The 17,047-nt window shown below is 39.0% G+C and overlaps 1 protein-coding gene across 1 annotated transcript in view; it reads left to right on the top strand.

Moving 5' to 3' along the window:
• The window catches only part of GALNT18 (polypeptide N-acetylgalactosaminyltransferase 18), a 261,201-nt gene extending 244,797 nt beyond the window's left edge, over nucleotides 1–16,404 (top strand). Inside the window, exon 12 of the mRNA XM_065683059.1 lies at nucleotides 16,269–16,404. Within this exon, the coding sequence (XP_065539131.1) occupies nucleotides 16,269–16,295 (27 nt within the window). The 3' untranslated portion in view covers nucleotides 16,296–16,404. The remainder of the gene's footprint in view (nucleotides 1–16,268) is intronic.
• Nucleotides 16,405–17,047: the final 643 nt, after the last annotated feature.

The following is a 17,047-nucleotide window of genomic DNA, read 5'->3' as shown; positions in this document are numbered from 1 at the left end:
ACCTGGGGGTCCTGGTGGATAGGAGGATGACCATGAGCCAGCAATGTGCTCTTGTGGCCAAGAAGGCAAATGGCATCTTAGGGTGCATTAGAAAGGGAGTGGTTAGTAGGTCAAGAGAGGTTCTCCTCCCCCTCTACTCAGCCTTGGTGAGGCCGCATCTGGAATATTGCGTCCAGTTCTGGGCCCCTCTGTTCAAGAAGGACAAGGAATTGCTTGAAGGAGTCCAGCGCAGAGCCACAAAGATGATTAAGGGAGTGGAACATCCCCCTTATGAGGAGAGGCTGAGGGAGCTGGGTCTCTTTAGCTTGCAAAAGAGGAGACTGAGGGGTGACCTCATCAATGTTTACAAATATGTAAAGGGTGGGTGTCAGGATGATGGAGCTAGGCTTTTTTCAGTGATATCCAGTGATAGGACAAGGGGCAATGGGTGTAAACTGGAGCATAGGAAGTTCCACGTTAACATCAGGAAGAACTTCTTTACTGTAAGAGTGACAGAGCACTGGAACAGGTTGCCCAGGGGGGTTGTGGAGTCTCCTACACTGGAGATATTCAAGGCCCGCCTGGACAAGTTCCTGTGTGATGTACTGTAGGTTACCCTGCTCTTGCAGGGGGGTTGGACTAGATGATCTTTTTAGGTCCCTTCCAACCCTTGGGATTCTGTGATTCTGTGATTCTGTAAACATACTAAAATGGTAGAATAGAAATTATGACCCATAAAAGCAGCACCCATTATTGTGCACTTTCCAAGACCTAAGGCCTCGGAAAAGATTTTGTTTGAAATTCCTCTTCTCTTGGAAGAGAGAGAAAACCAGAGCAGAATCAAAGGACACAGACAGCTTTTTCTAGACATGCTCACACTAAGTCGTGAGCTGCCTCACCACCACTTTCCTTTACAGATACACAGGAGTTACATAGGTACAGCAGCATTTCCTTGCGCTGCAAAAGACAATCTGTGTAATCGAAGTGAAAAATAAACCTCATCTTTACTTTCTGGAAAATAACAGAATATTTGACCATCAGTCACTTCAAATGAGCAAAATCTGCCTTTGCAATAGCTTTTTTTAAAAAAAAAATGTTTTAAAGAGGGAGAGCTAGCACTGGAGGACAAAAAAGAACACTGCTCTAGAAGTCAAAACGCCTCCTCACCTGAGTCCAGTCAGAGATGAAGATGATCCAGAAAGATCCAGTCAGCTCCCTCTTCTTCCTGCTCCTATAGAACTGCTCAAAGTGTACTTTGATGAGTTTTTCTGGACAAGTAACAAAAGTGTACTTACTAGCTGACAAGGATATCCCAGCAATTAAAAAGAAAATTTCAAGCAAGCCTAAGCCTTCCTCCCACTGTACTTCAAATATTTATGGACAACATATACACTTTCCCCAGCTAACATTCAGCCCAATTGTTCATACCAGGATATCAGCCTCAGTGGTTTCTCAAGGCTGTAAGAATTCCACTGTGTGTCTCCTCATGACACCTGCATGTTGGGCAAGCAACACCAGCAACAAGGAGGAAAGGAGCTGTGCTGACAACATGAGCACAACACACAGAAAAGAACACTTTTCACATCCCTGGGGGGAAAATACAAGGGTTTGGCTTGCATCAGAAATTCCCACATAATACTTCGGGAGATGGGCTATTCAGTCTTCATAAGAGATACAGGTTCTAGGAGGTTACTCATTTTTTTGCATATTGATTTTTATAAAGCTAGAGGTATTCAGGAGCATGGAGTACCAAGACCATACCATAATGAACACATTACCAGCTAGAACTTTAGAGAATTTAAGAGTGCCCTCACCTGCCTTGCCCTTCCAAATTTGTTAGCATCCACTGGGAGTGACTGTGCAGAATAGGGCTTAGCATTGTTCTCTTTTGCTGTGGAAGAGGCAGTTATTTTTGGTTTAATCTTTTTGAAAAACCAAAATTTATTCCACCATCATCAGGCCTTAGTTGTACTTCTGTACTTTTGCTAATAAGAAATTAATCAGTCAACACCCGTCACTGAGCCGTTTTATACATATTGATCAAGAGGCAGTTGCAAAAGTGATAAGTAAGTAGCTGTCACATGTCATTCTATACTAGGTAGCACTGAATACTCATCTGGAGTATTCCCTGCAGAGAAAGGGAAACATTGAGATTTCAAGGTCATACATCAATAGAATGCTCCAGAATATTGTTTACACCCTAAATTATTTAATTTCTGTGTGTATATATATATACACACCACTAAATACATATATGTATATAAATTTTTATATAAAACATAAGCATGCATGTACACATATACTGCTGGGAAAAAAAAAAATCACATCAAAATGTAGTTCATCTGTTCAAGACAGAATCACACAATAGTTTGGGTGGGAAGGGATCTTAAAGCTCATCCAGTTCCAACCCCCTGTCATGGGGAGGGACACCTTCCACTAGACCAGGTTGCTCCAAGCCCCGTCCAACCTGGCCTTGAGCACTGCCAGGGATGGGACAGCCACAACTTCTCTGGGCAACCTGTGCCAGGGCCTCACCGCCTCCCACAGTACAGAATTTCTTCCTTATATCTAACCTAAACTTGACCTTTTCCGGTTTAAAGCTATTACCTCTTGTCCTACATGTCCTATCACTGTGCTATCCGGAATACCTTCATCACTACCATGTAGCACTGACAAAAAACCAGAACATAATATCATCATATTTCATCTTTTGTTAAAACAAATGTTAAAGGTTTACCACAGGGTTAAGTCAGAATAACTTCTCAAAACCAGAATCTAAACAGTTGTGCTAATACAGAGGCTCAGGAGGCAATCATTAAGGCTTTTGAGTAAAACAGTATGTTCTCTACTGATTTGCTGTAGTATGTCTTAAAATTCCCCCCTACACACCTTGCTTTTGTCATGAAAATACTTAAAAGTGCAGAACATGAGCTCAGGAATGTCATTCACAGCTACATTCTGAAACAGCAAAGCAATGTGTATTTGTTTATTGATTAACACTAGCTTTGCATTGTCAGGTGGAATTGACCGTTTTACCTGAATTCAGTCTTGTTATGCATAGACTCAGAAGGGGATCTTTGTCATAAACCATGTGAAAACTGCTTTTAGCATCACATAAATATACTTTTCATCATAATGTATTATTTCCAGTGAAGTAGCCTCATTTGAAGTGCATATATAACAGGACAGAATTATCCAATTAAAAGAATATCTGTATTTCCATCTTACGATATGAAAACACCAAATATATATCGCTTGCAAAAGGGCAGGAGTAAATGCAGTTTCTGTTCAGCTTTTTAAAGGAAGAGTGATTCTAAGGAAATGCTGAACCACAGTTTAGGTGACAAGTGCTCAGATCTAAAAGAAAGTTAGAAGAGGTTAAGTCCATCCTTTAAACTCTGCTGATGTCCTTGGTCAGTGGTCCTCTCTGTGGGTGGTACAGATTTTTTATGAACAACAGAACACAAGATTTTTAGAATACTGATGCTCTCTTACTACAAGAAAGCTCTACAAAATCCTGCCTCTTCTGGCAGCTAAACTTGGGTGCCCCATAACCCATATCCACAGCTATCCTGCAATCTTTTGCTCACTCATTTATCCACTAAAGGGAAGTCAGATTGTCCCACCAGATCTAGGGGGGTATTGATGCCTCACCTTATGGGGGCATAAAAATACATCTCCTTGGCCAAAGGCAGCAATTTGGTAAACCTGTAGCAGACTAAATCTAGTCCACAAACCTCAAACACAGCAGAGAGCACACTGACTGCAGAGGATTGCCACCTCTCCACTGGGCTGGAGAATGAAGAGAAAGCTCTTGTCAGCACTCACAGAAAGTACCATAAGCCTCAGCTTGGCACTTGATCATTTCCCACTGGTAAAATCACTTGTTTCTCAGTTGTATTTCCTCATCTTTAACACTTGCTCCAGAACTGGTACATTAACAATTATGCTCAGGAAGATCTGTTCATTTTCTGAAAGCACCAAGAAGAAATGAAATACCTGTATTTAAAGTGGCCACACATGATGGCAGTTCTCATGCCAGTTGTGAATAATTTGCTGTAGATGACATTGACAAAATGGCACTCATTTCAATCCAAAAACAAACCACCAAAGGCTACATTCTTCAGCCTCTGTTAATAAGGGGTTTCTGCTTTGTATTTTTGTTATTTACTGTTATTTTCTATTTTTTATGTTCTCCCAGACATTGTTCAGCTATATAATGCTATTTCCAAATGCTCTGGAAATACAAATGAAGAGAAGATAGATAGTAAAAATATGCCTGAAACTTCTCTCCCAAATACGTCTACAGATGATCTTGAGCAACCAGAGATAAAATACAAACTGAAACTCCTGCCACTTCCCAGAGTCTGAAGATCACCGGGCAGGTCTTACTCAAATCCAAACCTAAACATTAGTATGGAAATACTGAAATGCTGTAAAACCTGCTAGTAACAGTCATGAATCCTCACCTAGTGTTAAGTCTACACACGTATATTGACTCTGAGGAACGTCATCAATTCCATAGTATGAAGAACTGGCCTGAATTCCCAAAGTATACCTCAAGCAAGACTCGCACTGAATTCCACAAATAACATCTGGTCATACATGGGTGTCAGTGGTGTTCAGAACTCACATGTGCACTCCAAACCTATACAAAAAGTGAGCTTAATAGCCACACTGGATGCTGAGAATACCTTCTAATAGCTGAAAAAGTACAGCACAAGCACTGCAGAGGCAAGAACTAAAAGTTATCCTATGGGCAGCAACTTTCCAAAACAGATCTAGTGTTCTACATATTTATGCTGAACATACCTAGTTAGATTTGGCAGCCAATTGGAAAGAGCTTGTTTTCTCAAGAGGTGAAGAAAGGTCATCATCATGCTAGAGAAGTGAATCACCTGGATTTTTACTGTTCCTCACATGATATGCATGTTTTGCTTGGGAACAGAAAACCAGTATCAGTAGTGACTAAATTTCAGGCAAGTATCACTTTCCTAATCTTGCTTACATTCCTATTCTCAAAGAGTCCAAATTTAAACTGAATTACTCTGAAGCTCCATACAGGGGCTCTATATTAGATACCTAATACTTCTGCCTACAGCTAAATGTAATTCATGCCACCTCCATTTTTCCAATCTGTGTATATTGTGCCTAGGCATCTTACTGTTATAATTTGTATGTATTTAGTAGTCAACAAAGTTAAAGAAAAAGCCTCTCAAATTTGACAGCAGAGAGACAGAAATATTCAAGATCACACGTCAGATTTAAAACAGTTCATATTTAACCCACTATATTGTTCCATAGCATGACTTTTATCTGCTTGGTCTCACAATGAATAACTGCTGTCAAGGATGGCAAATTTAAATAATTCTGCTTCTTGAAAGTGATGCTTTCAGGTATTAAATCCTTGACTGACATTTCCTGGGAGAGATTAAATCACATGGAGCTTTCATCATCTGAAAAGATCAGAAAATAACATTGTGTATCATATCTAAGCTCACACAAGTCAAGGTTTCCTGATGCAGTTTCAGAAGCCTGTCTAGTCACTTAGACTTCGGATTGCCTGCAGAAGCTATCCTTTACTTTATGGAAAATATTCTCAGGACCTTTCATGAAATGTAAGTATTCTCACATAATCAAATTAGCTAAAGAGCTATCATCTTTTCTTGCATGTCAATTTTGTTGGATGACTTGAAGAGTCACATGCTTTCCAGGAGGAATATTGTTATTAAAACCTGACTCTTGATTATTACTTGAATTATGGCCTATTGATCCATGCCTTTCTTTTACCTCCATACAATATCTAGCACTATTAAGGTCACTATAGAATCAACAGACTATTAAAGATTACTACATGAGTAAGAGGTACAGGAAAATTGAATTTTCTAACAGATTTGCTGACAAGTCACACCTCACACTTCCCCAGAGCACTCTCTGATACATATATATCACTGAAGACTTTTAAAGTGATCAGCTGTGTCAGAGTTCAATTGTCTCTTAAAATCATGGGTGCTAATTTGCCTTTTTGATAGTGAGACTGATGGAAGGAAGCTGCAGGAGTGTAGTCTGCCCGCACTTCTGCTTGTATCCATGGCTGAGAATGCATAAAGAGGGAATAGGAAAAGATACGGAGACACAGACTCAGGTTGCTTCATGTTGCAATTCCTAGGAATGCTTGGAACCAACAACAGTTTTACATCCAAGAAAAAGGGTTTCGTGAGTGCTAATTTGAGTGCAATTTTCATCTTACTCCCAGACTACTGCATACTATCAGAGTCTGCTCTCTAGTTCTTTGATCCAACAGAAAAGTTTGGATAGTACACAGCATATGGGAAAAGAAACACATAGTCAATGTTTTATCATCTTTATAAAAGAGGTACTAACATGTAGGATGTGTCTTCAAAATAGTCTAGGACTTCTCATCTACATAAAGCCAGAATATATGAGTTGGAAGTCAGAGAGCAAACAAGAATATTTTCTTCTGCTGTCACAGGTGTCCCTTGGAGCTCATAGCTGAAGAAGCAAAGCACAATTGTACATATTGATCACTTGATATTTACCCTAGGGGAAAGGCAGTTACCCAGTTAGAATGAAGGTGCAGGAAAACGATATGGAAAAGCTGATCAGGAAACACCCACTTGCCTTGCACAAAGCCATGTATGGTGAGAGCATGTGCTGATATTCACATAGCTATTGAACCTCTACAACTTACAAATTTTCTGTCCTTCCTCCAGTCATCAGGCGCTGAGCTCCTGATGCTAAAGCTAGAAATCCCTCACAAAACTGACCCTTAGCTGTTTTTCCACACTGCACCTCACAGGTGTACAGCATTTAACTCAGAGATAGCACCTGTATTATCCCTTCTTTTCAAATCTGAGCAGAAATCCCACTGGCACATGTGACAACAGTTGCCTGTGAAACACCAGCTTTCTAACCTCTCCAGGTACTTTACTGTTACAGTAATAACCACCACAAAAATAGCACAAAACAAAGTTGAAACTATAAAAGGAAACAAACAGCTGAAACAGAAAGTTGAGATAAAAATTAGTCCAAGCCCAAGTTTGGCTTGAAGCCAAACAAGCACACACAGCTTTGCAGGTAAACTGCAGACAAACGCCCAAATACAAACCTCATTTCACAACTGGAAGGTATTACACTCGAGGGACTATCCACAGAAGCAATACAAACATTGCTGTTGAGTACTCTTAAATTACCCATTAACCACACAGGCAACAGTTTCTGTCTGAATCTTGTTAGACATTTGGATAGGACCTCTAGACACTCAATAAATGACACATATCACACTTCCCTGGGAGCAGCACATAGAGGTTTGGCTACCAAGACTGACATGCAAAACCATCTTGGCTGTACTTTCAGACTGGCTTTATGAGTATCAAAATGTTTGGAAGTTGTGCTCTGATACCATGTCTGCCTGTGCACAATCTGCAGTTATGGGCAGCCCTTGCTTCCCTATTCCATAGGGAAGGGAAGGTTAACTTGAAACACATTACCAGAATCCTCATCTTACTACTTGGCAACAGGGAGCATCTTCTTCCCCCATTCTACCAGTCACATGCAGTTGAGCAAAAGAGATTTTTGCTTCTCCTAAGCAGTAGAAATACCAATGAAGACACTGCAACAGTTGCATAACAACTGCTTTAACTGCAACTGTAGTAAGGCATACAATTTCTTCTTTGTGCACAGACTAACAATATCTTTATTATTGCAAAGTAGACCTTTGTAAAGAGCTGAATTCTTTTAAAGCTGTTACTTTTGAACACGTATTATAGATCTGCAAGAATAAAAGGGGGGTGCTTTTTGCTGTTCAGAAAAAATAACAAAACTGATTAATACTTTAGGCCCCTGTATATTTGTATACAGTTTTCCAACTTCCAGCCCACATACATACAAAAACCCCAAGAATCTTTTAGCAAATGAAACTTGTCTCTACTGAAATAGAAATAACATCCATCAGGTTGTTGGTAGGGAAAACATTGCTTATACTTCACAGGTAGCCTGAGCCCATTTTTTGTCTTCTACCTAGGTTAACTGATCAGTAACAGCACACGGCAAAACTGACCATCAGAGAGATCAAAATGCTTTCCTTAATCTCTTTATCTACTGGGGGCAGGGGCCGAACTTTGCTTTATGTTGTCTTTTTTGAAGACTGCACTTGTCAGAGATTCAGTTGTTCCCTATCCACTCCGCACAAGTCGGGGACACTACCACAGCAGCTGGTTTGGCCTGAAACAGTTGCTACGGACCAGGAACAGTGAACCACGTACGATTTTGGCTGTAGACATTCACTCCTCCTACTTAGAAAAGGTCAGAAAGAAGCAAAGCAGGTTTGATGAAAAAGGGTGCAAGACACCATAGGTGACAAATCTGTCCTCTGAAGTACATCTTGCAGGAGAAACACAAAGGAGATCACAAAACACAAAGTGATTCACAGTACTTAATGGTAGGAAGGATTCTCAAATTGTTCAGCCTTACCTCAGCCCCCTCTTGTCTAACAGAGAGTGTGCCACACCGAAGAGAGGGCGCTGAGGGTGAAGTGTTAGGTGTAAGCAATCGATACAAAGTGCATAAGATATGAAGTCCACTTTAAGGCAGACTTGCAGTAAGTGAGCATGTATATGGTGGAGAGAGGGACTACACACACATTTTTGCGAAGTCTCGCAAGAATATGTTTAACATCTGGTCACTGAGGAAATGAACTAGCACAGCCTTCTAGTTATTTATTATTTTGTTTAAAGTCCCAAAGGCAATTACCTGAAATTATCTTGCAGATTCTTTTTAGTGCTCCAGTCTGTTTACTCATAGAACCTTAGAAAAGGAGTCATTCCATGTCCCTTAGAAACTGCAAGCACCATAGCCACTGTCTGTACACAGCAGGAATCCAAGTTGGTTTTTACAGCTGTTACTAATAAGAGTAACATCACAGTTCTGCAGATAACCAATCTGACATCCCAGTAATTCAGGGCCAGCCTTGCTCTCCTCACTCTTGCAGGTACTTGGACAACGTCCCAACAGTCCTGTCATTTCTCATGCAACAGAAGAAAACACTGGTTTAGTTTTTCAATGTATTCCACAAACCAGTAATTTAACACAGCCTATTCATGCAAGTATTACTTCCTCTGGGAGAAATTCCCCAATAAATTATAGAAAGGAATTGTTTCATATGATTTGTTATATCTTATTGCTATACATACTTACAATACCAATTAGCAACTGCTGTAATACAGGGAATCATTTGAAATTGCATTTGAAGAGACAGCAATACAATATTCAGGAGCTGTTGTTTTCTACAAACCCCTTTTCCCAGTAGCCAACTTAACGGACACTGGTAATCTAATAAAAGGTTCCTTAGCTTGTCGATACTCAGCCTGTATGCTGTTCAATATGCATTGACAGGTCAGGTTATTTATGCTACTGCCTTCTACATCAAGAGCGCTTCATAAATGCTCTTCTGTGAGCTGTGTCTACTAAATATCCAAAATTATCTGCTTCTAAATGCTCTTCTGTAGTGTTGAATTCAGACCAGTTAACGTACCTGATTCCAGTTACTTGCGATTGAATCAAAACTCCACATTTTTGTAAATAAGCAAATACACAAATAGTCATTCAGTTTCCCTAAAGACAGATTGGGCAAGAACCCAGGATGGACATGAGAAGTCAGTTGCTAATGATGTTTTACAGTTATGTCTCTAATGATAGTATATAATTATAAGCACTACAGCTACTTCAACTTAGCAATCATTTACCTTTTCAGAATTGATATCTTGTAATTGCTGACCATTTTAGTACAGCTGCAATTCCACAAAAATACTGAACTAAATTTTATGTTATTATAATGAAGTGCTTACACTTGCCATAGATTAAACCTCAGAAAGGACACATAGCGATGTTTCAACCCTGGAGTTAGGAGACAGCATAATTAGTCAGAGGAAGAAAGACTTTTCACCTTTTATTCCAGACTTCAGACTGTTGCTAAACAGCAGTATTATACAGCATTATATGGTCTGATATACTCCTGTCTATGAAACTTATACTAAGAATATACTTCTGTATGTTCTTAGTACTCCTGGAGAAATATTAAACAGGCCTCACATTTTTAAAAATATTAATCTATCAAAGTACATTGGAATTTCAGGCTGCCTTGTTCTGAATTCCTTCTCAGAACTTGGTGAATACAGGTGCTCAAGCCTGAGTGACGCCTTTAAACAACGCCTTTTAAAAGTAGTCTTGCAAGGCTTTTCTCCTGTTCAGTGTATTTTATCGCACTGTTTGTAGTGTGATAAAGTTACTGCAGTGGAGCCAAACTTCATGAAATAAAAATGAAGCTACTGCTGCCACAGTCTTTGCTAACCCGCAGATGTTTGGTGCAGTGGTTTATCTCTAGCCAAAGGTTTCAGGGGACCTACTTTTTAAGAATACCAGCAGCATGTTCCTATTGGTACCATGCCAAAACATCTGTTCATCGAAATTATTAATATTCTGTGAATAACACTGCCGAGCTAACCGATGATGTGGAGCTAGCAGGCAGACTGCTGTGCTAGAGATGTGGAAAGTTCTCTCATCTTTTTTAAAGTCTAATTTTGGCCAGAAAAAAAACAAAATTCATGCAGAGGGAAGTTCTTCTCTTAGCTGCACTGCTGCTAATAAGGCCACTTTCTATGGTCGCCAAGTGTTTCCAATTCTGATCATCTGGACATCTTCTAAGGCATTTTGAATAACTGGCTTTGGTTTGTTTTTTTTCCCCAGCCATGGTATTTGACTAGTCACTGTTGGCAGCTAGTCAACATTTCAGTAGCTACTATGTTGTGTGTAAGACACATATTAAATAAGCATCTAACGAACTCTTTTCCCATCCTATTCCAGTAAGATGTTTTGCTTGGTTATCTCACCTGAACGTCTTGAAACAATAGTACCATAGTGCTTGACCTTGCAGTTTCTCTACCACACAGCATGTAGCTGTCACATAAGAAGGTTGTGAAGAATGAGTCAATGTCACTTCTAAGGCAGGTGTGGAGCATATCCTCACAACATGTTCAGTTCTCTGCCAAGGAACTTCAGCATACAGCACAGGATATGTTAATTGATTAATAAAACTGATATTTGGAATAGAAAGCATCCTCATCATGCAAGATGAAGCACAGGATGACACATTTTCAAAAAACTCTCACAACTCCAAATAAGCTCACTGATAGTGCCTCTCTCATCTGAGGATTTCAAAGCTTCTTGCAAATTAAATGCCTTTGAGGTACATCACTACTCTTCCCATTTGGCAGAGAAGTAACATCCTCCCAGTCACACACTATAGCAAATCACTACCACCAATAACCAAGGGGAAAATTTTTAGGGGCAGAAATGGCTGTTAAGTGTCCAAATGCCATTTGCGCATCCGAGTATCTTCACCATTAATGCTTATCACCTACTTATACCAGTGCTTTAAAGTGCTGCTTAGATAATTTATTGGTCTTTATAACATCCCCATGAAATAGGTAACTAATTTATCACTACTGTACAATGAGTTAAAATGAGGCATAGGAAAGTTAAGTACTTTGTCCAGACCGTTCAGCAATCTATGAACTAATCCAGCATGAGAAATTAGTAGACCATGATTCTTGAAGCATATATTCAGTTCACATCACCATAAAGACCCTACTCTAACATATTAATACTCCTTCCAAACATACAGATGCTGAGTTTCATCCTCAAGCCATGAACAAGAATTTTAAGCAAACACTTGTCAGATTATGCATCTGACTACTGAATCACATGCATGCTGTATTATGCAGATAGAAACATAAATAAATTGCACTTTTTGACAGACAAGCTCATCCAAATATATTTCATTGGAAAAAAAGTAAGTAAGTGAAGCAGTACAGAATGACTTTATACTTCACTATTAATGGGAAATAGAATCAGACAGGAGTACAGCACTAAAATTTGGCAAGTTCATCCTTGAGAACATAGAAATATGCACCCTAATCTTGTGACTTTGGGAAAATAGAAACAAACAAACCCCAACAACACACAAAAAGTCAAACCACAAAAAATGTGGAAAACCCCAATATTTTCTCAACCCTGTCACATTAGGAGGCAGTTGCAATTTTACTCTTTTCTGGGGGGAGGGTGGAAGGGGCAGGACACATGACCTAGGAGTGGTGAAGAAAGAAAGGAAAATTACATGGTTATATATTTCTTGTATGGCCCTTTTGTTTTTCCTCTCCTGGAACTAAAAGTATAGATTAAAGCTTTTATGATTTTGATTGTCCATGGAATCTTGTGCTGGATCTTTATCATAGACAGCTTGAGTTCTGTAAAGCTTGTACACTCTTCCCGTGCATTCATGGCACTAAAAGTCAGTGCTGCTTTGTCACAGAGCAACTGCATATAACTGACTGCACAGGCCTGTTGAGAAAGGCTACCAGTGGCATTTCAGCAAGAAATTCAGAACTGGAGAGTTCTGGTACCTTCCCCACAGCAATGCATTACTCATTGAATTGCCTCCTCCCAGGGTATTCAGTCTGAGGATAAATGCTGCTGATATATATTATTGCAATAGCATTTACAGAACACTCGTTGCTCTACAAATACATAAGGAGTTATCATCCTTGCCCTAAAGAATTTTGAAAGTAACATAAATGCAGAGGGAAAGAATACCACATGCATAAAGAATAAAGGGTGCTGTTCTCAGATGTTCTTTGCATGCAGGCAGGCATACACAAACACAAACCAGCCCTGCACCTACATTTCTAAGTAAGTGTGATTGCCTGGGCAATGAAATAAAAACAGAAGAGTATATCCAGCCAACATGAACCTTTGGGAAGACGTTTTAGGTTTGAAAGAAAGAAAATGATCGTAGTAGCCTGTAAGGATCTGTATCAAAAAGAAAACAATAGTGGTTCTACTGAATGCAAGAAAGACTAGGAGAGAAAAAGCTGACAGCACCAGCCTGACAGAGTCTAGAGTATTTGTAATGTTCAAACCTTTCTTCTGGGAAACCTAGGCTCAAATACAAAAACACTACCCAACATTAAAGCAGAATGAGCAATTCAGGCACCTGCATGATCAAGAGGAAATGCTATTGCTCAGAGCAAGCACTTTGAAGAAAAGGTTTCTTGTATCTGCTGAAATAGGATGACAGGACAGAGGATGAAGTGAAAGAGAACTTAAAGTTCTCTGGTGTCTAGGCATATAGCAGAAAGACAGGGGAATAAAAATCTGAAAGACAGAGGAAGAAAAATCCTTAGTTCCAGACTGCTTTTGTTGTTGGTTACTGGTTTTGGAGGGGGCTGTTTTGTTTAAAAGAATAATAACTGATTAAATACCACTGCTTCTGAGAGCAAGAGGTTCTGAAATTCCTCTGGTTAAACTCATGCCTGGCTGTACACAATCACTGACACACAGATGATAGGACTGACGTGAAAAATAAAAATAAAGCAAAAGCTGTGTATGTAATTTCTTAAGCAGAACAATCTTCCAGTTACCACTACTACTGGCTTCTTCTAAGTGCTCTTTTTATTTGTAGAAATACACATTCCCCTCTATCTGTAAAATCTAAAGTCTTCAAAGACTTATCCTTATCTGCACTTGTCGCTGACTCAGTCTATTCAAACCCAAGTTGGTCTGTCTGGATTTACAAGGAACTTTTGCAAAAAAGTTATTTACACTTGCTGCCCTCCACTGTTGAGAGAAATGGGAATCTCATTCATAATTAGAGATACTGATATTTGAACTGCACCTTTTCTCAGCTCCCTGGACCCAGATGCTAAGCCAAATATTCTTTCTTCCCCTGAAGAACTCAAGTTTTGTCACTCAATGCAATCCTAAGAAGTGTCAACGGCACAGATTTAACGTAAGCCTCTAAAGCATTACATCCTCCAACGAAAACAGTGCGTATGACCTACAGATATGACATGACATATGCTTTTTTTTAATCTAAAACTGTTCATAAACAACTTTGTCCAGCCCTGAATCATCCTGCCACCCCCACCTCTATGTGCTGCCAAAATACCTCCTCCATCTGTGATATCTTCTTAAGCTATAAGCATCTGGAACGGTAGTGTTCCAATTTGACCTCTAAGCATAATACAACATAACAGAGTAAATGATCATTAACTATTTCCAGTGTTTCACTATGCCAAACAATCAAAGCAAGCAATCAAAACAAACAGGGAATAAGTCCATTCAAAAATCTGTCATCTAGAAGAGGTAAGAAACAATAAGGAGCACAAGACATAACCAGCAACTTAGAACTCCATCCAGTTTCTTTGTCCAGTTTACAACAGCTCAGAAAGAACTATTAACTTGTCAGTAGGGCACAAATGGTGATTGTCACCCTAGAGTTTATTTAACATGGAACCCTGAGTGATGCCAGAATGAAGCTCACTCAGCAAGCTCAGTGTGCTGGACAATACCCACTTAACAGGATTGTCATTCTAACATTCTGACAAAAGGAATCCCAAATTAAGCAAACAAAGGTGGAAAGCAAGCTTCTGTGTTAACTTTTGTAGAGTAATAATTTGGCATTAGGAATCTATTGTTTTCTTAGGAATGGTAGTTGTAGGAGTGAAGGGAGATAGAACAGAATCTGAAGGTACAAAGTCAAACTGTAACTCAGAAGTAAAAACCCAGTCTATTTCAGCAAACATACTCGTGGAAGTGGAATGCAAGTTTTACTTAAAAATTCCTGTAGAGAGAGAGTAGCCATACTGCAAAGTCTTAACTTGCTCAACTATATAAAAAAATACAGTGTAAAAGACTACATTAGCCATCAAACTTCCTTACTAAAAGACAACTCTGAACTACAATGCAGTATACGGACAACACGTACGAGTCTTGATAAAGATAAAGCTTGCCTGTGCCTGAGAAATTTTATGGTTTTTTCCAAAAAACTCAGAACACATATACAAACAAAAACCTTAAAAGAGAATGTTATACTGTTATCTTAGCAACAGTTTCCTATTTGTATTAAGGTCCTTGATGGATATAAACCAAGGACACTTTGATTTAATGTTCAATGAAGAAAAAGGGCTTAGTGAAGCTTGAGAAATGAGGCACTTTTAAACCCCAGAAAATTACTAGTATTTAAATGCCCATTAGAAACATCACCTGTGTCAGTACAGATTGATTTGCACATTTTGAGGAAAGAGGGTTCATTCAAAAGAGCTCCTTTACTTAATCACAGCTAGAGAATGCTCATCTGAACAAAGATTTTACAGTTGTCCCACTTAAAAGCTTGGGTCAAATACGGACCAGGCACCAAAACTGAGTGTTGAGAACTACTGAGGAAAGTAGATGCCAACTGTCGTATTTGGATGAGGTGAGAATAAAGTAGCTTAAAACTCATCCAAGTGTCCTAAACTAGGTTATTCTGTTCAGACTTTGTTTCTCAGCACATGCAAGTCCCTTTTACCTCCAGAGATGCTATGTTTTTGTGAAATCTAGAAAACATGCTAGTGGGGCAAGAAGACAAATACAAACCACAATGCCTGTTAAATTGTAAATATCAGGCTCATCTGAAGGAAAAAGCATTTTAAAATTGCATTCTCATTTTGTGTATCAATGAAATGTTTATGACGTCTTTGTTTCATTTCACTTCACTGAAATGGCTACTTACAATACAAAGCAACTGAAAGCCTTCTTCTGCCTTCTGCCCCTGCTAAGGGTTCTAGCAAGACAGTTCCTCTGAAAATTTATTTTACACACGGCTAAATCTGGCACACTACAGCCAAGGAACACCTCAGGAATTTCAGAAGTAATGAAGACAGAAGAGGAACAGGGTACGTCTGACATGTCTACAGGAGTATTTTTCTAAGTACAAAAGCTTTGGATCCACTCACTGTATCGGCTGTCTGCCAGTCTTGCTTATATTACCAGCTAGAGACAAGTCTTCAAAAATGCCAGTTCACTTCATCATTTCTTTATCCCAGGATAGGTCTTATTTTCCCCCTCTTAAGAAGCCTTATTCTTTACACAACATTTTTAGCTGCTGTAGACTAGAAATGCCGTAAAACTCCCTATGGGTATTTCAGAGTTCACAAGCAGTCATTTTAATATTCTAGAGCTGAGAAAACTCAGGCACAAGATGAAAGGAGAGTCAGGTTCTGGTATTCCTGTTGTAATCAACTCATAAAACACTTCTATTTGAAGCAACTACAGAAAAACATTCTTCAAAGCTAGTTTCTTCATTTATAGTTCTGCAGTTGGAGTCTAATCCCCAGTAGAACTTTCGTCTACTTTTTAAGCACAAATACTAATGATTTTTTTTTTTTCTTTAGGTGAAGTGCCGGATAGGAAAGATTTAGCGTGCTGTCTGATGAACTCACTGGCATTAACAGTTTTCTGAAAGCTATTCCATTTGCAGAAGAAAATAATGAAATTTCCCTTTGAGATACACTGACTGTAGAACAATGTAGAATACAGCTCTGTAGAATGAAATAGCAAACTTCCAAATTCCGCTTCAGAAATAGCTTTCACTGTTAATATGTATGATTTGAGTAATTTTGTCAACAAGAGAAATCATAACAAGTGGGACAATACAAGCCTCATCAACTCAAATGCCTAAATGAAAAACAAACCTAGCTATAAACAATAGCAACTTAGTTTGGGGTGAAAACATTACAGATTACCTGAACTTCCTTGTACTAGGGAAATGGTGAAATGACACGCACTGATGCAGATGAGCTACTAGTTGACATTAAATTTTTCAGTTCAGACACACAGCCAGTCTGAGCATGGCCAGCTTTCTCAACACCTGACATATTCAAAGTCCTTTCAAAAGCCCAATCTAAAAAATATTTACTTTCTGGCTTCAAGGAGAATCCATCTTAGCCATATTATTATTGAATCATTGCCAAGTTGCACCAATACAATCTTTACATGGAAAATAGCTAAACAATTGCTGGAACACTTTCATCTTAAAATTTCTAGGTGCTTCTTTGAATGATTCATGTGCATGAACATCTCCTGCATAATACAGTTCTGTCCTCTACAATCTTAAATGAAAATCAGAAAGGAGGAAAGGGTTGGTTAATATGAAGCTTCCTGTCATTTGACA

The sequence above is a fragment of the Lathamus discolor genome, chromosome 6 (assembly GCF_037157495.1).
Source record: "Lathamus discolor isolate bLatDis1 chromosome 6, bLatDis1.hap1, whole genome shotgun sequence".
NCBI lineage: Eukaryota > Metazoa > Chordata > Aves > Psittaciformes > Psittacidae > Lathamus > Lathamus discolor.
Note: the sequence above shows the minus strand (reverse complement) of the source record. Positions and strands in the feature narration are given on the sequence as shown.